This window comes from Grammomys surdaster, unplaced genomic scaffold (assembly GCF_004785775.1).
Source record: "Grammomys surdaster isolate TR1022 unplaced genomic scaffold, NIH_TR_1.0 126248, whole genome shotgun sequence".
Lineage (NCBI taxonomy): Eukaryota > Metazoa > Chordata > Mammalia > Rodentia > Muridae > Grammomys > Grammomys surdaster.
Genome location: NW_021621048.1, coordinates 5,170,780 through 5,196,955, shown reverse-complemented (window position 1 = coordinate 5,196,955; position 26,176 = coordinate 5,170,780). Strand labels below are relative to the sequence as shown.

The 26,176-nt window shown below is 40.4% G+C and overlaps 1 protein-coding gene across 1 annotated transcript in view; it reads right to left on the bottom strand.

Moving 5' to 3' along the window:
* Slc9a9 (solute carrier family 9 member A9) overlaps positions 1-26,176 on the bottom strand; it is a 521,462-nt gene that overhangs the window by 150,072 nt on the left and 345,214 nt on the right. The window contains exon 12 of the mRNA XM_028758965.1: positions 19,585-19,738. Coding sequence (XP_028614798.1) covers positions 19,585-19,738 — 154 coding nt within the window. The remainder of the gene's footprint in view (positions 1-19,584; positions 19,739-26,176) is intronic.

The following is a 26,176-nucleotide window of genomic DNA, read 5'->3' as shown; positions in this document are numbered from 1 at the left end:
GACAAGTAGGACCCATGAGGCTAAGACTCATGAGGCCTTGCTTAGAGCACGGGAGAGGACAAAAGAGGACACAGTGCCGTTTAAGGAAACCGTGCCAGGCTGAGGGGTCAGGGGTTAGGGGTGGGAATGGGGTATACACAACAAGGGTTTTTCTACTCCACTGGAAGAATGTTCTCTGAGGCCGTAGCCCTTTGATTGTTTCCAGTACTTAAGCATGATCAACTGCCATTTAAGCCATGTAATGTACAACAAAGAACTCCAGTTACAGCCTCGGGGAAAGAAAGAGGCTTTTGAGTTCTCTGAAATGCTTGCTGGCTAAAGAGGCACATTAAGATAGGTTGTAAAACAAACCATTCTACAGGTGAACTAGAGCACAGCCCAGGCTGGGAAGGGGAGGTTTGAGCCAGTTCCTGTCACCACAAGTTTTCTAGTTATGATTTCTTAAAGTCTTTACCAGTGCTCTTCTCTGCTCTCGGGCGCCCGCTACTCTGATGAGGTGAGCACCTTTACCAAAGGGTTTCAGCGATGATAGTATTTCAGGACGTAGCTCAGCAGTATTTTGAGACATAAGCTGTGCTGTTTCCTCGATAGATACTTTGTTGTGTTTTATGTGTTGTAGTTACTGCTGTAATGTGCTGCCCTCAGAGCTGCCTCTGTGAAAGGGTACCCCCTAAGACACAAAGACCTAGATAAACGAAAGAATCCACAGATGAGGGGTCATATTAGTAAATCCAGTGAGCAAGTGTCTAATGAGCTTGTTTCTTTTTTAAGCTTGGTATTGGGTGTGAGTCAGCAACGGTCTCTCTTCCAAGACTACCCGCAGAAGTGTGATGGCCAAGGTCAGCCACTGAGTATGCGCAGAGCTGAGGCTGCAAGGCAATATTCCCAAAGGCTCTCTTAGCTTCCCACAACCAGAATCCACGCTACCATGTTTAAATTCAGTCTTATTGTTCCAGTGAGTCTAAAAGTAACAACGCTAATGAAGGTAAAGGAGTCTATTTCTACTCAACTCTGGTGGCAACTGAATTCTAGTTCTCTTGACCAGGAAATGCATTCCATAGGCTTAGATCCTAACCTGAGTCATACTATCCCCAGTCACACACTCAAAGGCAGTCCTTGGCTTCATAAAGTAGGAAATGAACCTTTGGCTCCGAGTTTCCTGACTTGGTGGGTGTTGTCGATGAGTTAAGCCACCTCCACATCCCACAGCCATACCACACAAGTTTCTTTATCTAAGCAGAAACAAGGTCAAAACAGAAGATGAAATTTCATAAAAGAGTTGCAGCTATGCCTCAATGTTTTAACCGACTTCCTAAAAACACTTTAGAATCAGCTCCAACTGTGTCGAGAACTGAAAAAAAAAAAACCAACCGGAAACCAAATTCAACACCCTCGCAGTTAAGTTCTTTGGTACTGAGTTGGACAAATGCCTAGGTTTCCTTTGTGTAAATGAGGTCAAGAGCCGGGTCAGCCAATTGTAAACTAAAGTCCCTGCATCCCATTTTCTCATGGCCAGGTTTCCACAAAATTGTACAAATGTATGGCCTAATGCCATTGTTTGAATATGAAAGTGTGCCCTCATTCCCACCCCCGCCCCCACCAAGGTTCATGGTTTGAAAACTTGTCTCTAGCCGAGGACTGGAGCTGAAGCAAATCACTGTGTGGTGGGAGCATATCCTTTGTAAAGGCTCCCCTGGGTACTCAGTCTCCTTCTCTGCTTTCTTTCTGTTTCCTGTCATCAATGATGTAAAGACGTTCTTCCACTAAAAGCTCCCACTACAATGGTGGTGTCCTATCCAGTCACATTGAGGCCGAGTAGCTAGAGAGTAACAAATCCTCTGAAACCAGGAGCAAAATATATCTTTCCTCCCTTTGATTTGCCTGTACTAGGCATTGGGCCACAGCAATGAGAAAATGGGAAAGTGCCTGATGCAGCTGGTTCAGGCTCAGTGCTGGAGCCTGAAGCGCTTGAAACAAATGGAAAACCAAGGAAAACAACTGGAGGGGTTGGGGAAATGACTCAGTCAATTAAAATGCTTACTCTGCAAACAGGAGGACCCAGGATCAGTGGCACCCTTTTGTATTCTCAGCCTTGGTGTGGGGTGGAGTCAAAGACAGGGGGATCCTTGGGTTTTGCTGGCCAGTCAACATAACCAATCAGTGAGTTCTAGACTGGTGAGAGATGCAGCCTCAAAAAATAAAGCAAACAGTAACCGAGGAAGAGGCCAGATGTGGACCTCTGGCCCCTGCACACACATGCATATGTGCATTTACAAGCAAACACACACACACATACACACACACACACATACACACACACACACAGACACACACACACAGACACACACACACACACACAGACACACACACACACACACACATAGGAACTTCTGTATGTTTTTTCTTTCCCTGAAACTCCTAATCCCTAACCTACTTCTGCAGACTTGTGAGAAGCTGCTTCCCATGGGGACTTACTTATTTGAAGAGAGTTCTTTTAAATAGTCCTTTGGCCATATCTAATCACAGAAATAGCCTCGGTTCAGGCACAGTGAGTCTCCTTTACCAGGTTGGGTGTGCAATAAAACGAATTTTTCTTTTTCCCATTCTGATCCTTTCTGCCATTCCTATCTTTATCTTGGTTTTGCTAAGTTTTGGGGATGTTGGGATAATGTATCTCAGTGATTGAGAGAGGATGTGAGTAGCACACAAACAAAAGCATGAGCTTTCTCTGAAGCAGAGCCACTCTGCTCCCTGGAATTAGATGGAAGTAGGTATCAAAGGGCACCGATGCAGGGAGCAAGGTAGATTTGGTGGGAGACTTGTGAAATCAGTTATCGATGCCTTCTGGTCCAGTGAGTTGGAACGATCATCGGTTTAAAGAGTAAGCTGAGAAAAAGGAGACTGGGGCTTGAGCAGAGCAAAGGAGAGATTATTAAGCAATATGAGAGAGAATGGGCTTGGGAACTTCAGGATGATTGATGGGCATCCTCAAAGGGCCCAAGCGCCTATACTGTATGCCAGGAACTATACTTGAAGCTGGGAGGCAGACAGAAGAGATCCAGATTCACCTTCACCCTCAGGAGTCCCATAGTCTACTCCTGGAGGTGGAGACCTGCCCTTTAGATTCACAAGCAGAGTATGAATTACTTTCTGGGACTGTGATCTATCAGGAGGGGACATGTCAAGCCAGAAGAATCTGTTCTAGCTGGACAAGAGGAGGCTGGTGAGGGAAAGATTCTCAGAAGAAATGACTAATAGGACATGAAGGGGAAATAGAGACCATCCAGGTATTGAAAGTGGGAAGACTAGCTGTCTTGGTAAAGTACGGAAAGTCTACAGGATTATGTGGGATGTTGGAGAAGACATGAATATACTGTATTATACACTGAAATGTAGGGCATATGTACATATGTACATGCACTGTCATGATGTGTATAGGCTTACAGGCATGCATGTTTGACAGAGGAGTTTGTACAACCAAGTGATCCCCAGAAAGGCATCTGGTGAATACCATGACCAGCACATCTGGCTCTCCTAGTTCCAAGGGATGTTCTTCGCATACTTGAAGCTACTTCCTTGTCTCCCTGTAGCCTAGACTGAAAACATACTCACAGGAGGCCTGCCTGCATTCTTTGTTTTTATAACATGTATTGAAAGCAGTAGGACTCACCACACAGCCCAGTGAGATCTTGATAAGGAGATGTAAGCATGGGACAGAGTTTCATTTCACCTTGATATCTGATCTGGTTATACACTCTTAGGAGTTGGCTCAGTGAGGTATTAAAAACAACTTTCTGAAAAATGTTTGTATCAAGGATTCAAAACAGAACTATTAAGTCATTAAGCCATACAAGTCAATGGAGAATTGGAAACTGCCGTAGCTTTATAAAATGCATTTAGTACCATGGCCTTACGTTTTTGTTTGGGTATTTTTGTTTGTTTGTTTTGTTACCAACCAAAAAGTTCTTTCTGAAATTCACAGCCTCAAGTCCTACCTTAGAAAAGAAAACCAACCAAATAAACAACCACAGCAAAACCCACCCACCCCACCAACCAACTATGAAGAACAAAACTTAGTGTGGTGACTTAATGAAAATGTCCCCTCCTACAGGGTCATAGACAGTGACACTACTAGGAGGCGTGGCTTTGCTGGAGTAGGTATGGCCTTGTTGGAGGAAGTATGTCACTGGGGGCTGGGCTTTGAGGTTTCAGAAGCTCAAACTAGACCTAGTGTTACTCTCTCTCCCTGTTGCTGGCAAGATCTGAATATAGAACTCTGTGCTACCTCTCCAGCACCATGACTGCCTTCATGTTGTCATGCTTCCTGTCATGACAACAATAGACTGAATTTCTGAACTGTAAGCCAGCCCCAATTAAATGTTGTCCTTTATAAGAGTTGATATAGTATCTTTACCACAATAGAAACCCTGACTGAGACACCTAGCCAGTAAATTGTGCTTAGCAAATGCCCTGTGTGACTTCTGTTCAGAATAGCATTAAGTTAGCAGCTGTTAATGGTGACTGGTAGCTTCTGAATCAGTGCTCCTCAAGACCCAGAAAAGCCAGTGTCACTGAAGCCCCCAGTGCTTAATTATTTGGGAAAAGAAACCACTGGCCTACTGCCATCTCATCTCAGAGACAGACATCCTTGTCCATATTCACAACAGAAGAGACTAGGAAGCTGTCCATAGCCCCACTCTCTGCCTCAGGTTATAGAACTGGTGCTGTCACAGAACAGGCAATGAAGAGGAAAGCTTGGGGTGTAGAGTGTCAGACACACAAAGTCACAGGCTTTTGTCTCTGAGCCTATGCTTTATTTCTTGTCTGGCACTGTACAACTTAGTAAATGCTTACTGAGTGCTTTAGTTGCTTTCTTCATCTACCACAGAATACATGACCTAGGAAACTTAAGGAAGGATGTGTTTAATTTAGCATATAGCTTGAGATGAAGCCCATCATGGTGGGGAAGGCACTGTGGTGGCAGGAGTGTGAGGCACATGTTACCATTGCACCTAGAGTCAGGGAGCCAGGGGAGGTCAATGCTACTACTTAGCTCACTCTTCCTTTCCATTCATCCAGCATTCTAGCCTATGAAATGGTTCTGCCCATGCTTTGGGTAGTTCTTCCCTCCTTGATTAACTTAATTACACAACTCCTCACAGATATACTATATTAATTTTGGGGGGAGGAAAGAGTTTATCTAACAACCCTCAGGCCATACCCAATCACTGAGAGAAGTCAAGGTAAGAACTCAAGGCAGAAGTCAGGAAGCCAAAGAAGCAGATGCCAGGGATGGGTGCTGTTCACTGGCTTGCTCCTTATGGCTTGCTTAGCCCTGATTTCTAATAGAATCCAGGACCACGAACAGCCCATGGGACCACCCACAATGGGCTGGACCCTCCCAAAGCAATCATTAATTAAGATTATGCCCAACAGACTTGCCTATTGGCCAATATGATAGAGGCATTTTCTAAGTTGAGAGTCTCTCTTCCATAATGACTTCGGTTTGTGTCAAGTTAACATGGTCAGTCAAACTAACCATCACACAATGGATTGTTTCTTAAGTAATTCTAGATCCATTAAGGAGATAGCCAATCTTAACCTCCACAGTGTGAACGGAGATGGCAGAGGATGGGGGTGGGAATTGACATTTGTGATGTAACACTGCATCCTGAGGAAATAAATGTCCTGTGAGTAAGATGGGGGCTAGGCTGGAGATGTCAGGAGAGGAATGCAATGACTAATCACAGGCCCTGTGAATGAAGCAATAAGTACCGGAGAAGATGCCACAGGCCTGGGTTATAAGTGTGGCATGTTCTACTTGTTAGCTGCAGCTTCTGTAAAGGGTGACAAAATCTATGCACCTGTCCGGAAGAAGACACTAAGTCTGGAAGAGCCTGGAACTCATCAGAGTCAAGTGTTAGCAAAGGCAGCATGATCAGTACAGAGCCCATCAAGATATTCTACTGTAAGAGGAACACCGGAATCCTCCTGCAGACAGCCAAGAAATGAGCTTCTGGGCCCAAGATGATGCTCTAAAATACTGTTACATACCTTCAAGAACATGACCTAATCCTGGACCAGTTTAAATAGGTTGGAGGTTCTAGAGAGGTGGTCCCATGCCCAAGAGGATTTGCTGTTCTCTGAAAGAACCTGGGCTTGGCTCTCAGTACTCACAGGCTGCCCCACAACCATCTGTGCTTCCAGGTCTAAGGTGGCCCTGCATCCTCTCTGGTGTCCTCAGGTACTAGGCATGCATGTGATGCATAGATATACATATAGACAAACACACTCATACATATAAAAATTGTGAATGTTAAAAAGACTTTTCTTGTTAACAGAAGCATTGTTTTTTAATAGAAGCATTTTAAGCAATTATTTTTTAGAAAAATATGTTAAAATTTTAACCACAATTACCTTCATGTGAAAAGAACCAGGAAAATGTAACTTTTAAATTGTATTTTATTTCTAATTTTAGGCGATACACATTATTTTAGTGTGCACAAAACTTAAACACTTGATCAAATGCCTGGCGTTGGCTAATAAAACATAGAGTTAAGTTTACTGTTTTGAGCAATAATCTTCAACTCTCTGAGAATCCTATTAAAATGACCAAAGTACTGTATTTAAAAGCAGGCTCCTCCTGATGATGGTGAATTAAAAGAAAAGGGAGAAAAGTGGAATTGTTGTAATAGCCAGGTCAGAATAAACTGTAACCCCTCAGGACATAAGGTTAGCAAGGCAGAACAGTCTGCAGGACAGTAGAAACCATATGTGGTCCTAATGTAGTCTCTCAGACTACATCTGAGAGAGGAGGGAGGAAAAGGCTTGAGGTGACAGTGAAGAGTCTGATGTCCAGACTGAGTCCTATAGAAAATAAAGGTAGCCAGTGCCACTAAGAGAAGACAGGTGGCCAGGGACACTTGGGGTCACCATCTACAAACATGGGTGCAGCTTTGTTAGTGACTGGTTGTAATATACACTGCAATAATCCTAGCACCAAAGAGAGATTAAAAAAAAAGGAGGAGGAAGAAGAGGAGGAGGAGGAGGAGGAGGAAGAAGAAGAAGAAGAAGAAGAGGAGAAAGAAGAGGAAGAAGAAGAAGAGGAAGAGGAGAAGGAGGAACAAGAGGAGAAGGAGGAGGAGGAGCAAGAGGAGGAGAAGGAGGAGGAGGTAGAAGAGAGGGAGGAGGAAGAGGAGGTAGAGGAGGAAAAAAATATTCTTTAGTACATTTTTCTGGGATTTTTCCAAACCAGACAGTTGCCCTGAGTACAACAAAATCATCATTAAGTCATATTTTGCCTCTAATAGGCAGTTCTCTGTCCAAAGCAATTTCCTCATTGTGAAGCTAAGTGTAAACCTGAGTACTATTTTTAATAGCTCCAGTTAGAATCCCATATTTTAACTATGCAATTGATCTTTGGGGGTAGATGGAAAATGCCCATTTTAATGTAATTTCTTGGATTTTTATTCTGTAATTTTTCTTACGCAGCTTCATTTAGAATTAAAATGTGCATTACCAGGTAAAAGGTTGTAACTGGTTAAAAAACAAGACTTTGTTTTCTGGTGAGAAATTGGAGATCCTGGGGAATTAAATGCTGTTGATGAAAATGCTGAAATCTACCCAGGCTGGAATCTATTCACTGCTTACTGAACCAGAAGGAATGGGGGAAGGGAAGCCCCCCTACTGCCTAGGGCTTAGAATACACATTCCTCATTGCTTGTGCACTTTATAATCCCACATTTTCAGAACTGCAGATGAACATAGGGCATTAACACAAAAGGAAGATGGGACCGCTTTGTTTTATATCTGTGTGAACAAAACAGATAAGGCGAATTTGGAAGCAGGGTAGATGTCTATCATAAAAGACACGAGTCACAAGCAGCAGCCAGATGCATGTCTCATTGTGTGGTGCCTTATACGATCATAACAAATACTTAAAAAGGACTTGGCTACAAAAAATAGAACTTGATGTTCACTTTTTTGTAATCTGACCCATTTAGGAAAACACAGCTAACAATATTGGGAGTTTGACTGAATTGTAACTAAGAAACCAATGCATATGCAAAGAACTTTATTCCTTAAAATATCAAATGTGCATTTTTCTCATGCTTAGAAAACATACATCTATTTATTCTTGGTCACAAAGAAAAATATCATAGTTTTAATGGGAAAGTTGTGGTGGAGGTGTCACTCAGTGCTAGAGCTCTCCCCTAGCATGTCCAAGGTCTTGGATTCAATCTCCATCCCTGAGAAAAAGCAAGTAAGTTTGTCAGGCATGCTGCTGAACTCCTGCAACCTCAGCACTGGAAAGAAAGATGGAGTTCAAGGCCAGCTTGGAGTATACGAAACGGTCTCAAAACAAAACAAAACACACACACACACACACACACACACACACACACACACACACACCACACCAAGCTGGAAAGATGGTCAAAAGCAACAACAACCACAACCAATGCAACAAACAAACATAAAAGCCCTCAGAAATTTTTTAAAAAGTTATTGAAAAGATAATCATTTAGCAAGAACAGAGCTCTCTGTCTGGGAATTATATACTGATGGTTGGGGAGAAGGCTCAGTATGTAACAAGTTTGCTGTGCAGGGAGAGGGACCTGAGCTTAACCCCCAGGATCTGTGCTAAAACGCCAGGAATTACAGTACCCTCTTGTAACCCCAGAGTTGGGAAGAATGAGACAGGCAGATCCCAGGGGCTCACTGGCCAGCTAGTTTAGTCTAGTAGGCAAACTCCTGCAGTGCTGAAAGACTCTGGTGAACTAAAAATCGTGGAAGATGCCTGCGGGACAATTCCAGCCATACACTAACACACATATGCACACATACACAAATTAGATATCAAGAGCAAATTAAACCATATCATCCAAAATGTAAAAGTTTAACTGAACAAGTATTACCACTGGGATGCTAAACTGGGGAGATCTAGATTATTGGGAAGAGGATAATTATGTGGCACCCAATTATTGCCCCACAGATTGAAAGTAAACTATAAAATTAAAAAAAATGTACCTTTGTAACACATGTTACTATTGTTTCATAGGAATAAACTCAGCATTGTGACAATGGGTATCCTGATGGAGCATTCAGGGCAAGTCTGCATGATACACAGACCAAGAATACACACTATTAAGCACAAAACATCGCCAATGTGTATCCTTGCAGAAAAAAAAAAGTACTCAACCTGAATTTCAAAGCTTGACCTAATTTCTTGTTTATAAGAAATACAATATAGGAAAGAATATATTAATTGACACTATAAGGAAACAAGTCCAGAGTGTGGACAAGCATATAAAACAGCTGACCTGATTTCTTCTATAAAAATCAATATCATGGAGAAAAAAGAGTAAGATGAAGATACAATATATCACCTTGATTCAATCCTGAATTTAAAAATAACTATAAAAACAGTTTTGTAATAATGGGGCATTTGAACATGTACTGAAAATAATGTTGTAATGCTGTTTACACATGTATTTTTGGGTACTTAATAGAAAGGTTTTATCCTTTAAGATGCATGTTTCAGCATTAGATAAGAATATGATGTCTCTCCCAGTATTCAAACAAATCAGTAAAACCAGAAGAATACACCTATCTGAAGGAGGGGGTTGTTGGTCAGGGGTAGAGTGCTTGCCTAAAATGTGCAAAACAGTATGCCAAAAAGATATAGATATAGATATAATTAGTATATATGTATTTAGAGAGGAAGGGGAGAAAGCTAAAGGGGCAAATTATTAACAAAGGGAAGAAGTAGGTAAAAGGTATATATGTGTGTTTATATTTACTTTACTATTAGGTTAAACCATGAGAATTAGCTAACAGTTGACCACTCTTCATTCAACAAACAATTTTACATACCACATGTCATAAAGACAGAAGGAAGGGAATTAACGGCTTACATGAAAAATGACTTAAGGACCCAGAGGGCTTACAATAGGTAAAGCCACCGTGGTGGTTTGAATATGCTCAGCCCAGGAATTGGCACTATTTGGAGGTGTGGCCTTGTTGGAGGAAGTGTGTCACTGTGGTTGTGGGCTTTATTACCCTCCTCCTAACCATGGGGGAGCCAGCCTTCTCCTAGCAGCCTTAAGATGAAGATGTAGACCTCTCAGCTCCTCCTGCACCATGTCTTCCTGGCCCCATGCTCCAGCCTTGATGATAATGGACTGAACCTCTCAGCCTATAAGCCAGCCCCAATTAAATGTCCTTATAAGAGTTGCCTTGATCATGGTGTCTGCTCACAGCAGTAAAACCCTAATTAAGACACCCACCTTGTTGTTGATGTCTCCAGGACATTTTTTCTTTTTTTTTTTTTTTTTGCCTGCTTGTTTCTCAGTTGCTGAGAGAGAGAGAGAGAGAGCTATGAAGTCCTCTGTTCTGGGTGTGAATTAGCCTATTTCTCTTCTGGGATCTGCCAGACTTGTCTTGTCTTGTCTTGGAAAGCAATGCTGTTAGCTGTGTGCTCATTTTATATAGTCACATTGAGTAAACTGATTCTTTCATCATTACATAACATTCTATTTTATTTCAACCAGAGAAATACTCTTGCTTAGAAGACTATTATGTGCAAGACCTCATTTGGGTGTTTGCTTGGAAAAGCTCTTCTAATTCTCTTATGTTTGGCTGACCTATATCATACCTATGTCTTAAGCCAAGTATGTCTCTTATTGGTGTCACATAGTTAATTCTTTTTATTTACTGTTTTCACTCACTGACAATTTATTTCATTAGTTGTTGCAATAATTAATGCATTTAGGTTTAGATGTATAATTGTATCACTTGGCTTTTGTTTATGTTGTTCTTCTGTTTTTCTCACTGCTTTCTGAGTGAATGTGTAGAGGAATCTTAATCCAGCAACATGGCTGCTCTAGCAAGGGATCACATCTACAGACCTACACCCATGTGATCCAGCTGTTATGCAGACACACCACACACCTTTAATCCTTCTGCCTGGAATACAGACACACCCTTAGTACGTGTCTTTAAGGTACAATTAGTTTGTAGAAAGAGGCAGCCATGTTTGAAAGTGAGGTGTAATTGAGTGGTGGGCAAAGTGGTGAATCAGAGAAAGATTTCACAGAATGAGTCAGAGGTAGGATATACCCAGTTCTCAGGTGGACAGACAGGAAAGGGAATCTATTTAAGAGCAGTGTAGGAAAAGAAAATCAGTCAGCTGGGAGTCAGCGCAGTGAGTGCAATGCAGTGAAGTTGAGTTCGTGATTTTATGCAGTTCAGTGCAAGTGAGCAGAGGCAATTGAAGCCAGAGAATAAGAAAGAAGATTAGAACACATTACCAGAATTAGTGTGAGTCCAAGCAGAGCAACTCAGTGAGAAGCTGAGAGAAGCCAGATTGAATCAGCCATATAGGAGAGGAGATTGAGCTAGAACAGCTGAGTTGAACCAGACAACCAAAGTTTAGAAAGAACTAGAACGGGTGAGCTTACTCAACATTAAGCTTCTGGGATGACAATTATATCAGGTGTATAAAAGTTACTTTTATAGGGATATTCCATTTTAGTATTGTTTGATTTTAAAATATATCTTGATGGTTTACATATTTCAGTAATTGATTTAGAAATTAGAATATAAACATGTAGCTCTTTATAGTCTATTTTGAATTAATGTTTTTACTACTTCAAGTAGATCTCAGAAAACTTATCATTTTCCAGGCCTTTAAACCTCTCTATTTTTAAACCCTCTTTAAACCGTCTGTTTTTAAAATATATAATAAAGTTATTTTTTTCTGTCAGAAATATTTCGGGTTTTTAAGATCTCAAGAGAAGAAAAACATCTACTTACTATACTTCACTAACTCCTGCTGTTTCTGTGTCCTTCCTGTCTCTGCTGTTCCTCCTTCCGCTAGCAGTATCTCTCTGCTATCTGAAGGAATTCCTTCCATTGTTTATCCAGAAGGGTCTGCTGCTGAAAACAGACTCTCAAGTTCTGTATAGGTGAATGAATCCTCCATCTTCCATCTTTTATTTTGCCATTTGGCCAATCCAGTAGATAGTTTATTTTAGACATCACTTTTAAATTCTAAAAGCCTCATTTATTTTTATTTCACAATTTAATTTTTCTGTTGATTTTTAAAATTGTTTCTGTTGTATTTTCTATTACTTTCTTTTCTGTGTATGTATATGTATGTATATGCATGTGTATGTGTGTGTGCATGTATATGTATGTATATGTATGTATGTGTGTGTGTGTGCATGTGCATATGTGTGTATGTGTTTGCTTTTACTTCTTGGACCACAGTTAGAATAGCATCATTAAAGTATTAGTCTCTGAATTCCAACATCCATGCCATCTTGAGGTTAGCATCTATTATGTTATCATTTATGATACATATTTTTCCTAATTCTTCATACACTGAGTAAGTATAAGCTTCTCTTAGAAAATCTGAATATTATGTGAAATGGCTTGATCAGATTCTCCTATAAAATATTTATTATTCTTTCGGGGGGTGGCATTTGGCAAGACTAGGTCCAAGGCACCAGTTCTTGCCTGCTTTGTGTTGCCTGAGGTGCCTATATTGGTTCCAATACAAAGTCTTTGCAGTACTACTCAGCTCTGCCTGACATGTGTGCTGCCACTGCTCTGTCTGACTCAGGTTCTGCTCTGTAGTTCATTTCTCAGTGCTGTGGTATGTTATTTAGGGTTAGTTAAACCCATGAAGCTTGAGAGTAAGCCCAGAGGTAATGACCACTTCACAGAACCATCTGCTTGACTCTCTTTCAGCTACAATTGTTTTTCAATGTTGTAGCTGCCCCCAAGGCCTTTCCCTTGCTCCCTAAGAGCGAAAGTCTTTAGTGTCCCTACACTGCTGTGCATTTCCCATGCCTTCTCCACAATGTTGCACCTGCTCTCAAGGATAACTGGTGAGGGGAGCAGGAGAGGGGAAAACTGTAATAGGATTATTCTTCCCTTATGGTCATAGTGTCACTGTCCCTTTTGGGGATTTCTGGTATCTTTTGATTTTGTTAGTGCCATAGTCATGTTCTACCTCATGGTCATCTAAGATCAGACAAGGTGCCTACCTACCTACCTTCCTCTTTCCCTCCTTCTACATCCCAGCCTCCTTCCCTCCTTTCCTTCCTCCCTGCTCTTTTGACCTGCAGTTTCACTGCTTTCCTTTTCCTTAACCGAGAAGCAAAATAATTTCTCTCATAGTTCTTTGGCACTTTTGGTTCCAAGGCAAGAGACTCATGTAGACAGAGAGTAACCCCACTCCTGGCCCAAGAGTAGGCTTACTCCTGATCTATTATCATTTGCTTTGTCTTCTTTCTCTTTTGGCTATTACTTTTTAAAGTTAGGATACAAAAAGCAATAAGTTTCATTACAGTATTTTCATACATGTGTGAAGTAATGTTTCATTCACCCCTCTTTCCCATCACCCTCCCTGTCCTTCCTGGCCTCCTCTTGCTGTTCTCCCGTTTCTACCTGATTTCATATCAAGTACGTCACTACTACCTTGTTTCTCTCCTCCCTTACCTCTCACAATCCTTTTCCTTTTATAGTGTGCATTAGAATTTGTGTATGAGACACAAAATGTGGTATTTGTTCTATTTCTGAAGTATTTTGCTTAACATCCACATTCTTGGAAATGCCATGATTTCATTCTTATGGCAGAATAAAATTTTATCGTGTTGTGTAGACCTTGTTTTCTTTATTTGTTGTCCTTCCGTTAATGGGCTTCTAGGATGGTTCCTCCCACTTGCTTTTATAGTTTTCACATAATTGCTACTTGCACTGGGTCAAGTGCTTTGAGTTTCATTTACTGGGAGATATGGGGGTAAGGATGAATGTTCTTTTTCAGCCAGGACTGAAGATTCTTCCTTACCCTGGAGTAACGAATTCCAGACACTGCAATTAAATTGCTTTTGCTAAACTTCATATTTCACTGAAATATATGTTACTTAAAAGAAGGCAACTGTTTTGGGTGGTGCTTTCTAACAGCTAAACACATTCCCTTCCACAGGACAGATTATGGTTGTTTGGTAAACTTAGTACAAATGCATGGGTGAAGCTCACTGATGCTGGTGTTCAGAAAAAAAATGAATAAGCACAGGGTTGGAGAGTTGTGGAGGTGACTACTGTATCTCTGGAACTGGGAAGATGCTGTATATCTAAGCATAGCACAGTAAAGCACCCAGATGGTGAGCAAATTTAGGAGCAGCTAACTCATAACACTGGTTACAAACATGCTGTTCTTTTAGGTCAGCAGTAGATTGCTCTAGTTATCCAACATGTATAATTAATATGTCAAATTAGATTGATGTTAGCAATAAATACATAGATTTAGAAGTCACTATAGAAGAATCTATAGAAAGTAGAAAGTCCTTTCGAGAAAGGAGTCATGAGTAAGGAACAGAAAGTATAATTCTATTTCAGTGAGTGAACTAGTTGTTCATGTCTCGTGAGACAACATATTTCTCAGGTCTGTTGATTGAAATAACTTGATATAGAATGTATAAGCTGGTTTAAAATCAATACAAGACATAAACATAAAGTATAAATTGATGAAACGACAAAGTTGGATATTTGAAAAATTCATAAGCAAGGATTATTATCTGAATATGGGAATAGAAACATATTCCAGAAAGCCTCCATTTGAGCTGTTGGATAACTGTAATAGTTTTGTGGGGATTTTAATGAAATTTATCATCTTGAATGCATAAGAAGCAGTTGTCTCTAAAATTGATGAATCTAGTTATAGGACAAAATGAAGTAAACTCTCCGGAGACCATTTCTTTCTGTTTTCCATGAAAGCAGGCTTTCACAAATGCATCTAATTAATATCACTGTATTTGTGTATATCACAATAAACAATAAATATGTGGCTAAGAAGTTTGAGTTTACAGGCATACGTATTGGGCATTTGTTGCATGCCTTAAATCCGTTGTACACTTAATACCTAATGCTATTAAACTCGAAAGAGGTGTTCTTATTGTTATCACCCCCACTTTATAGATAAGAAAAATGAAAAACTGAGAAGCTACATTTAGAGCTTATAGTCCACACTTAAGAGATTGAAGCAGGGAGGGACTGACACTTTAAAGTTTCTCTGTATATATACAAACACACATCACACACATATACCCCCCCCAACACTATTTACTGCGTTAATCTCTCTGTGAAGAAAATTGTTAGCATGCTTGGGAACCTTGGTGCTAGGGAAGAAACCAAAGAGATAAATAGCAAGAGAACTTATTATAAGCATTTCTACACTGTATTAAATTGGTGTTTCCTCACCTTAGTAATACAGGAAATTCTGTGTATAAGCAGTTGTATTTAACCCTGTACCATTAAAAAATATATGTGTCATTCATATATATATTTAGCACAGGACTTTCTTTATCTCTGTGTACATTCCAATGATAATTGTTATCATAGAACTTCATAGCCAGTGGGCAAAAGTGATAAAAGAAACATTTGTACGTGGCTTTGGGGCAAAACCCAAGAATCAATTTTAAATGTATAATTAAAATACCAACACTGGATGAGTCAAACTATCTAAAAGTTATTTGCCCTTCAATGGATACAGGCTAGGGCATATAATTTTGTTTCCTTGATTTGAGGAAGAGAGGGTGGGATGGCTTGGCTTGAATGGGGAAGGATAATACATTCCTGTACTTCCTCTAATTCTAGGTTGTAGCTGAGGAAAACCAGGCAGGGTTGGCCTTGTTGACCTTTAACCCTGCAAGTCACAGAGAAAGACTGCATGGAGAATCCCTGCTATAAAAGTGAGCCTGCCCAGTCCTTCCTGTAAACAGGCACATCCTGTGCTTGCTTTTAACAGGCCTGCCTTGTTATGAAAATATACCTCTTTTCCCTGCAGAGGTTCTGTCAGTCAAGGTAGATTTCAGGCATTCGGAATGAGCTCTCTCATACAGGTGGGAGCAGAATGCATCATTTGGAGTACAGGCCTTCTGTTGAAGCTGCAAGGCTCAGTGGTTCTGCAGCCCCACAGTGATGTCACATTACCAGGTTTTACCCATGCTAAGAGGTAGCTACCATCCTCACCTTTATTTTATAGGTTAGAGACTGAGACAGAGAGGTTCCGTGCCTGGATTTTATGATCCAATATCTAACATGAAATGGTTATTCAGTCAAAGATGGCTACGATTAGAGATCACTGTCATTCTGCCAGGGTGGTTTTTAGTGTTGTCTGGGAGGCAAGTTCTGCACTGCATTTGTTTGCAAAGCAGTGACTCCGGCTGTGGTTTTAGTGTAAGTTCATGAAAAGGCAGGTGGCCAATCCTAACCCAGGAATGGCATTACCATCCCAGACTTAATTATGTGGTGCCACTTCCACAGAGCTGGGCTCTTGGGTTTTGGTGTTTGTGTGATGCTTTACTGGCCCCTGTGTGGCAAAGTCTGGGACCTTTCATCTTTTATTTCCTGTCTAGCTGCAGAGGGTCTTTGGAAACTGTGCACTGGGTTTCTTCACTGTGGTGCTCATATACTTCACAGGAGGGAAGAGTTGAACTCTAATCAAGAAGCAACTCTTCTTCCCCCCTCTAAACCTTCTCAACTCTTCATCTAAGCCTCCAAAATAACATGGGAGAAATCCATTTCCTTTAAAATTTAAAAAGAAACACTCAATTTATTTCAAATTGCCACATTAAGTATATTTTAGTATTAACTTTTTTTAAAAAAAGAAATTAAGTTTCTTCAAGTCTTTTTTTCTTTTTCTTTTTTTAGATTTAGTGTACCTGACTGCACTGTAGCTGTCCTCAGACACACCAGAACCAGAAGAAGGAATCAGATCCCATTAAAGATGGTTGTGAGCCACCATGTGGTTGCTAGGCATTGAACTCAGGACCTCTGTAAGAACAGTCAGTGCTCTTAACCACTGAGCCACCTCTCCATCCTCAGAAAGTAAGTTTCTTTAAGATGAGAACTTTGCACCATTGCTAGGACCAGGCTTACAGGCTTGCCTCAGAGCTAACGATCAATCTTTATTCTAGTCTCTATGGCATGACCATTGCTGTTTGAGTCAGGCTTATCAAAGAGAAACTGATGTTATTGCTACTAAGTATTTACCTGACAGAAAACATTTTCCTTACCTCCCACTGTGGTAGTTTGTAACTGAGTGAAAAATCCTATAGTAATTAAAAAAAAAACTAATTCAAGTACTTTCCAAATAATTTAAGAGAAGAAAGTTAGAAAGGGCAGACCTTGTAAAATAAGCTAACAAGTCATATTGCAGCAAGAATGTGGGTTTTGTGTGAGGTCGCATTTGTGTCCTCTCCACCAGCCTTCCACACTTGTGCCTTTTTTTCAAAGTTGCAACTTACATACTGGTGTTTTATGGAAAGAGTCAGATAGGAACACTGGCAAACATGACTTGCTCTGAGAGTAAGCAGGCCCTGCTAACCACATGTAGGAGATGGGCAGCTGTGCGTTCAGAAGCTGAGATGGACTTGATGACTTCTTTAACGTCATCACCAACCAGGAAAGGAGAGCAGAGACCATGAGAAGATCGCATAGCAGAGTTGAACCCAATCGACATCTCCCATCTGTGTGTTTGCATATATACTCTTTTATGTCTTTAACCATTCTTATAGCCTGAATCCATCTGCCTGAGCTAACTTCCCAAACATCTTCATGTCTATGTCCTTCAGTATTCTCCTTTTGATGTTCCTAGGATGACTTTCAGGGGTTTCTGCTCTGGTTTCAGGTTTTCAGCTGAGAACACCACCCTTTTCATATGATGGAACCCCTAGTACTTCCTTTCTCTATATCTGTCCTGGTCCTATCCATACTCCTCCCCCTCCTGGATAGTGGCCAGATCTGGTACTATGTCACTTGGTCCTTTTGGAGTCATCCACCACTGGGACAACTCCATGAGGTGAACAAAGCTGTGCTCTAGGTAGGCTGGCCTCCAAGCACCTCATTCTGGATACTGTGTTGGACACCATGGTTTTCCTTTATCAAGCTTGTCTTGCTGTCTGGATACTTGTTCTAGTCCCTGTAAGGATCCACCTTCATACCTCTTTCTTCCCAGTGAACTCGGCATCAGAGCTCATGTAAGTTATGACACTCATGGGAAGTTAGCTGATGCCACTGGAAAGCACTGTAGAAGAGCTGGCTAAAAAACAAATACATTACCAATTTGAGGATAACTTGAAAGTAAGAAAATAAATCATAAAAAATAAATTATGTTTGATTAGTTGAAGGAAAATTGGACATCTCTTTCTTATGCCCTCCATAGAATATTTTGATAGTATATTGATTCTTCAGTGGGAATTCTCTTCCTTTAACGTCTGCCTTCTAAGCCCCATTTTTCCATGCAGGGATCCAGCCTACTGAATTTTATTTTCCAGAAATCTGAACACAGCCCTCTCTTACTAATGATTCGCAGGGGATCCAACCCTTGAGAGTTTAATGCAATGTGTGTACTCATCCATAGGAACCCTCCAGTAACCACCACTGTGAAAGAAATTGCAGACCACGTTTATATGGCTAGAAAATAATTCAACAAGCATTTCAAAGCACTCATTCTTCACCTTTAGTCAAAGCACTTTTGTGTGTTTAGTAATATTCACAGTAGTCCACAGAGTCTTTTACCCTGAAATTTGGTTTAATACACAGCTACTTGGCCTAGTTTCCACATAAGCCTACTTATACTAAGTATGTGAGGCCTGCTTCTACTTCTTCTTTGCCAAATGGGTAGAGAATTCTTACAAATTCTTAACAAAAGCATTTGTATTTATAGTTATAGTCACTTAAGTTTTCATGAATTATTTATTCATTGTTATTATAATGGACACACCATACAATGGTGCTGAAATCATAGTCCCTGTTAATAAGAAGCTTCTTGGAAATGCTTTGTAGTTAGAAGGATCTTCTCCTATTGACTGTGGTGGTCATGAGTTTGTCCTAGAGAACCGGTCTGGCCTCCATGCACATCACTCTGGATACTGTGTTTGATACCATGCTTTTTCTTTTATAATAGCTATCCACTTTTATCTAATCTGCTACCCCTACAATCTAGAGTTTTTAGTGTCCAGTTGCAGGCACTGCTTATTAGACGAGTTCTGACTAGAACCTTGGCTCTCTTTCCTGTGAGAAAGTATATAGCTTCTGTCTACAGCATCCTCTTTGAAAAACATACGGCTCCCTCACCAAATGTGTGTTAAGCAGTTTTTTCCTATTTTAAGTACTAGTGCCAGGAGTAAAAAGCAAAGCAAATCTGCTTTCTTGCTAGTTTTGCTGCTTTTTCTTTTAACAATCTTAACTATCTTGAGGACAAGAGTTGTATCTTATTTTTCAAGTCTCAGAGTATCACACTGTACTTTAATACTGTTGAGTGGATAAAGTTGCAGGTGAATAAATCTATTTGTAGAACAACTTCAAAACAGACAACATTCCAAACTTATTGGAAAAGTCAGCTCAGTTTACGGTAGGTCATATTGCTTCACTTGAGTTTGAAGGTCACTTGGATGCTGGGGACAGATCGGGTACAAATCTACCACTGACGAAATGAAGTCAGCTTCACCAGAAACGGAATAGGTCAGCCATGCTTCTCAATGATTTGGTTGTGGTAGTAGGGTCACATACCTGATCTGAAGCCACGTCAGCATGGGGGTCGTTCCTCCTCCGAATATCCAGACAGTGAAGAACACGAGGAGCAGTGTGGTGGTGAACATCATCTGTTTGGGCTGAGATTCTGTGTTGCGGATGGCCAGGGCGAAGGCGATGGCACCTCGTAAACCTTACAGAGAAACCCAGAGGGGGAACTGAATACCGAGATTAACTCATTCTCTTTTGATATATTTATCTTTATAACCTGCTAACATAACTTCTTTATTAACTAATTTTTTTATTCAGAGATTATTGTAGATTCACATGGAGTTCTGAAGCAGAAATACTTTTTCTTTGTCTTTGCCAATGAAAACATCTTGCAATGAAACAGCATGCTATCTTAGCCAGAATATTAATGTCTATCTGCATAGTCAAGACATAGAACATACCCGCCAATCAACTAGGAGTCTCACTAGCTGCTCTTTTTTAATCTCACCCAACACACACACACACACACACACACACACACACACACACACACACACACACACACACTCCTTAACTCATAGTCACCAGTAGACTGTTCTCCATTTCTACAACTTTGTCATTTACAGTTGTTGTAATGTCTACATGTCAGGAAGCAATGGGCCCTGTGGAATCATTTGTCACTGCGTCTATCCAGCACAAATCTTCAGATATTAAGTTTGTTGACTGGATCAGTGGTCTTTTGTTTCCATCCTTGAACCTTAATCCATGGTATGGATGTTCCATGGGTTGGTTGCTTAGATGAAGGGCACCTACAGTTTCCCAGTTACTAGAGATTAAATCAAGACTGCTAAAATTGGCATACAGGTTTCTGTGTGAACATACTTTCCTTTCTCTGAGATAATGCTCCAGAATATGATCAGAGTGCTGCAGTATCTGCATGTTTCATTTTGAAAGAAATTACCATTTTTATATTCCAACTAGCAACACAAAAAAATCATCTAAATTTTCTGCATCTTTAACATATTTGGTGGCATTATTTTTTTAGTTTAAACCGCTGTGATAGGTATGGAATGGTAATTTGTTACAGTTTGAATTTTCTTTTCCTAATGGCTAAAAGCATTGAATACTTTTAATTTGTTACTCTGTTATCTGCACGCTTTGCTACATGAAACAGCTCTTGTGTTTTTCCTCCTTTTTAATTGCACTGTTGGAATTTCCAGTGGCTGTGTGCTGAGCTCTTTACACATGGTCCCTAGCAGGCCTTTGTTAGATGCAGTGCTTTAAAAATATTGCCTTCTACCCTGCAGCTTCTTTTCCCCATCTTTGAGGTTTCAGAGAACAATCTTTTTAGGTTTGATGAAAAAAGACTTGTCAGTTTTCAAGCGAATTGTACTTTTGGAGTCAACTCTAAGGACTCTTTGCATTAACCTAGCTCCCAAATATTATCATATATAAGTTTTATATTTAAGCCCATAGTCATCTTGCTGCGGTTTTCATATCAAGTGAGAGGCTTGGGTTGTGGTTATCTTTTGCGTGAGTGACATCTACTTTTCCCATCAACTGTTTTTCTTATTTTGTTTTTAACCTCTGTTCAAAATCAGCTGCCTGCATTGTGTGAGTCTGAGTTCTCCATTTATCTCTGTCCATCCATGTAGCATGCTGGCCTTACTGCTGTAAGTATAGAGTGGGCCTTTACATTAGGTACAGTAAGTTTTTCAGACTTGCTTTTTGTTTTCAAAACTAGAGCTTTCTGGTTTTCTTGTTTCCCCATAAAACTTTAGATTTATATTGTATTTATCTACCAAAATATTTTTTTCCTTCCTAGGAACACTTTCTTTTCTAAATCAAATGTGTCTGAGAACAAAGAAAACCAGGACCATGGAAAATTAATAACTAATTAACTGATGCTTAAAACATTCTAGGCTGATTGCATACTCTCACAAACATTGTAATCAAAACTAACCTACTGGAACCCGCTTTCTGAAAATTGTGTTACCTTTTATTCTATGGCAAAATATGCTAAATGTCCATTGTATATTTATGAATCTGTACTAAACACAAGAAGTATTACAAAATGAAAAGCCAGGACTTCAAATAAGTTGATGATACTAAGAAGAACAGAAATGCAGACTTTGCTGGGGAGTAGGGGGGTGGCTCTCAGGTGACCTGAGACTTGCTGACCACTGTGGTCCTTATCAGACCGTGGAGGAGGAGGAGACTGGTGTATATATAATGGCGGCAAGCACATGTCAGAGGTAGTGACTCAGCTGTTCTTATAGGAAGGTTTAAATCAGATGCATATCATTTCAATAGCCCAGTTTTTATATCTTCTGTAGTGCTGGGGATCTACTCTGTTACTTCGCCAGGTGACATGTGACCAAATGTCTTTTTTACCCCTGGTAGAACATTGACAACAGACCAGAGAGATAATCCCATCAAGACGAACTTGGCGAACCAACGAGTTTAATTGGAGTTATATCCAGAAACATGGATGACCCCTCAACAGCTACCTTGCTGAAAAGGAGGTACAGACATGGAGTTTCCCCCTCAACCAACCTTTTACCTCCTGTGTTCTCTAGCACTCAATGGAGGTAGGACTGCTTGCAGCTGCTGTGTGCAGGAATAAATAGCTAGCATCTTAGGCGAGGGTCTGATGACTCTTCAATCTTTCTCTGTCTGTGAGGTAATATTAATGAGCCTGCAAATGCTCACAGGTGCTGTGGCATCAAGACTGCAGGGGCTGTGGTTGTGCCAGAGGACAGACAGACAGCATTTTATAACAGGCTTAGGATTCCAAGTTATCATACATTTCAAATGGTTAAAAAAAAAAAAAAAGCAGATACAGGTAGGATGAGGAACACTATCGCTCTCCAACAGCCCAGAACTTAGATTATAACACTTCTTTGTTCTGTCCATGTTAAGAATGTACAAGAGACAAGTGGTGTGACAGGGGAGACAGAGGATTAAGCCAGGGAGATTGAACACATTTTGCCTGAAACAAAAAAAAAAAAAGCCTCAGAAAGAGAGAGGAATATGCACTCTGATTATAAAATACCTTCAAGGAACAGTGTAATGGAGGAAGGAAATTATTCCAAATCTCCATGTAGACAAGGAAATGGCCTGAAGAGAAGGGAGATAACATTTGAAGTAGACATTAATAAAAACGATCCTTTCCATCCGAGGTTCTAAAAGCCAGGACAGCTGTGCTCGGCACTGCTCCCCCACCACAGGTGCTCTTGCTCACATACTCAGCTGGGGACAAGGTGGGACAATTTGAATAATGTTCTCTCCAGGATCCACAAAGTGTCATTAGTGAATGGGAAGGCAAGGGAACAGACTCCCATTATCTGGGGATAGGATTTATAGGTCAAGGTTGTTTAATTGCAGTGCAAACCTGGAGAGAGAATGTGATCCTTTCCTTCCCCTCCGACACACACACCGCCCCCCGCCCCCAAGCTTGCTAGAGATGTCAGTCAAGCAGCATGGCCCATTATGAGGCGGAAGTTTGAAATGTTGAACAATGATTACTTTTTGCTATTTGTTTCTTGCTATAAAAATTTGTAGTTCTTTCACTTTTGAGTTTTCATAAGAAATAGTAGAAAACAGAATACAAATTAAAGCATTCTGTATCTGGCTTACTGCAAGGTCAACCATATTAGATACCAAGGGAAAAATAGTAAACAATCAGTTACCCTTCTAAACATGTTTAATAATATGTGATTAGTATGCCAAACTGGCATAGCTATGTTCTTAAGCAAATTGTATGTAAGCAGTCCTTAATTTAAACATGTACTCAAAACAGTGGCAGGTTTGATGATGCACACATGTAACCCTGGAACTCAGGAGGCTACAGCATGAAGGCATCACATTTGAAGTCAGCATGGGTTGCCACAGTAAGACCTTATTTCAAGAAACAAAATAAAATGAAACAGAACCCCTCCAGATCCCCAATACTTTCAAATACACATATATAAAAACATATCTGGTAGTCTTACTTCAGGTCAGTCTATATGAAACTTTAATATATGAAATCATATTAAAATCTATATTAACAGGCAAGGCAATGTAGAGATTTCTTGGGGATGGGGAACCAGTAAAGCATAGCAATGACCACATGGCAGGTTGGGAAATATCTATTATGTCCAAACTCAAGACATTGGCTCTGAATGGATGGGCATACAGGGAAGTTCAGAGGTGAGGGTATTTAGAGGAGAGACATTCCATGTGGCAGTTGCCACAGGTGAGATGGTTTGGCAAGACTGAGAGCATGTTATTGGACGTGCTGAGCTTGCTGAGTGGACAAAGGGAAGCTGCCTCAGAAACCCAGAGAAGATGAAGTGCTGTTCTGTTCTGCTTGTTTCTCATGACTCTATAAGCTCTTCCTCACACAAACCAGAGCCTGAGAAAATGTCTAGTCAATGGCCGTTCATGCTTTGATTAATGCATATATATCGATTACCTCCTATATGGAGTTCTGGGCCTGCTGATTCTATCTTCTTAACACCATGGATTTATGCCATGGAGGATTTTAAAATTGAAAAAAAAAACCATCATTTGGGCTACTGGCAAAATACTAAAATGTTAAAAAAAATTGGTGTCGATCTTTGGATTTTCATTGTAGCAAAATATTACTTCCAAAAAAAGAAAAAGGAAACTTTGAGCACATCAAAACCTGAATTTGATTTTATTTCTGGGTACTTGGACTCCTTGGTTTACTTTTCTTCTTCTCTTTGTTTCAGTCAACTTGTCAAAGTAATTCTGTACTTCTGGGAACTGGTAGACTATATAATTTTGCTTTGAAAAGATTGACTTCGTAAGGATTTTGACACACATTCTATGTCCAACTGGAAAGTTATCATCATCTTGGGGAATAAAGGAAATACCTACAATTAAATGTGGTTTCATTTAAAATTGGCCTCTAAGGGCTTCTTATGTTAATTATATTGATGTTCTGCTCATAACAATAGAACACTGTTGAGCCAAGGAAAGATTTCCAGCAAGGAGCCCTGCTGCAGAAAATGTGCAGTTTCCTGTTTATCTTTAAAGAGCAAAAGTGAAGCATTTAATCAATTACACATTTGCAAAGGTGCTGCAAATGGGTACGGGTCAGATATATATATATATAGCTACATTTAAACCACAGGAATATAAATATCTCTTTAGGCATTCTTATTTAAGGTGCAAAGCTGTAATGCAAAACTGTAAATATTTCCTGAGTACTCATTATGTGCCTAGCTTTAGCCGAAACACAGAATGGGATTGCAGTAAGGAAGGTCCAACCTCTCTAAGGCACTTAGTCCTACAAGCATGACTGTCTTACAACATGGAGAGGAGGGAGGAGGGGAAATACCACTAAGGTTGGCTTATGATAGCAGTGTTGCTCCTATGAACTCTGAATGATATGGCTGACTACAAAGATCTCACCAAGTTATCATGCCAAGCAACACATACGTTCACATACAGGGGTGTGGGCAGAGATAGATACACATGTACATCATTTTTAAATTAATTGTTTTATTTACTTTTACTTTCTGTGTAGGGATATTTTGCCCATATGTACACCTGCACTACACATGAATGCCTGGTACCTGTGGAGGCCAGAAAAGGACATCAGATATCCAGATCTCCTGGAACTAGACTTACAGATGGTTGTGATCCCCCATGTGGGTGCTGGGAATTAGGAATTGAACATAGGTTCTCTGGAAGAGCCACTTGTATTAATAACCAGAGACATCTCTCCAGCCTCTGCATACACATGGTTTTAATGGAGTTACCTGATACAATAATATTCCCCCAAGGAGTCATGGTCTATCTAACAAAAAACTCAGTGCCAGGCAAGGAATATTTACCCTCAAGTTGTTGTTTAGAGGGGTTCAAGAGACTCCTCCAAACAATACAGGCTATCAAAGTTGTTCTCAATTACTTTTCAGAATATGAAGATAATAACAAAGTGCCAGGGACACCACCCAGAGAATTGGAGGAAATTTTTGCCTGATACTATACTATAAATCTAGTCACGAACCTATGTCATAGGCCCTAGAGGAGAACCAATCATTATCAGATTACTAAAGTAATAGGGTTGTTCCTAAGTGCTTCTGAATACTCATCCTTATACCTTAGATAGGTACAGCTTTTGTATCTCTTTAAGGAAGCTTCTCTTGGACCAGACAGAGACTACTCAGAGAGCTTTGTAACTGGTTAAACTGTAGTGTGACCATGGTGTGTGCCCAGACCCAAGTGGCACGTCAAGAACTCCACCCCTATGCTTAAGTCTCAGGGAACATCTCAGAGGAAGGGATAGAAAGATTCCTAGGGTCCCAGATGATGGCCACGAGATTATTTAGCATATGATAGGGGTGCTGCCATGAGCTCTCAATGATAAGGTTGACTACAAAGATCTCACCAAGTTGTCATGCCAACAAACATAAATGGAGGAAAATTTAACAAGGTCCCATCCCTAGACGGTGAGCTATAGACTGTCAGTGACTGATGAAGAAATACCCCAATCCAAATACCCCAATCCTAAGGGGTCAGCCCTAAGCATATGCAAACAGGGGCAACACTAATAGGACTCAGTACTCTCTCTCCCTCTCTCTCTCTCTCTCTCTCTCTCTCTCTCTCTCTCTCTCTCTCTCTCTCT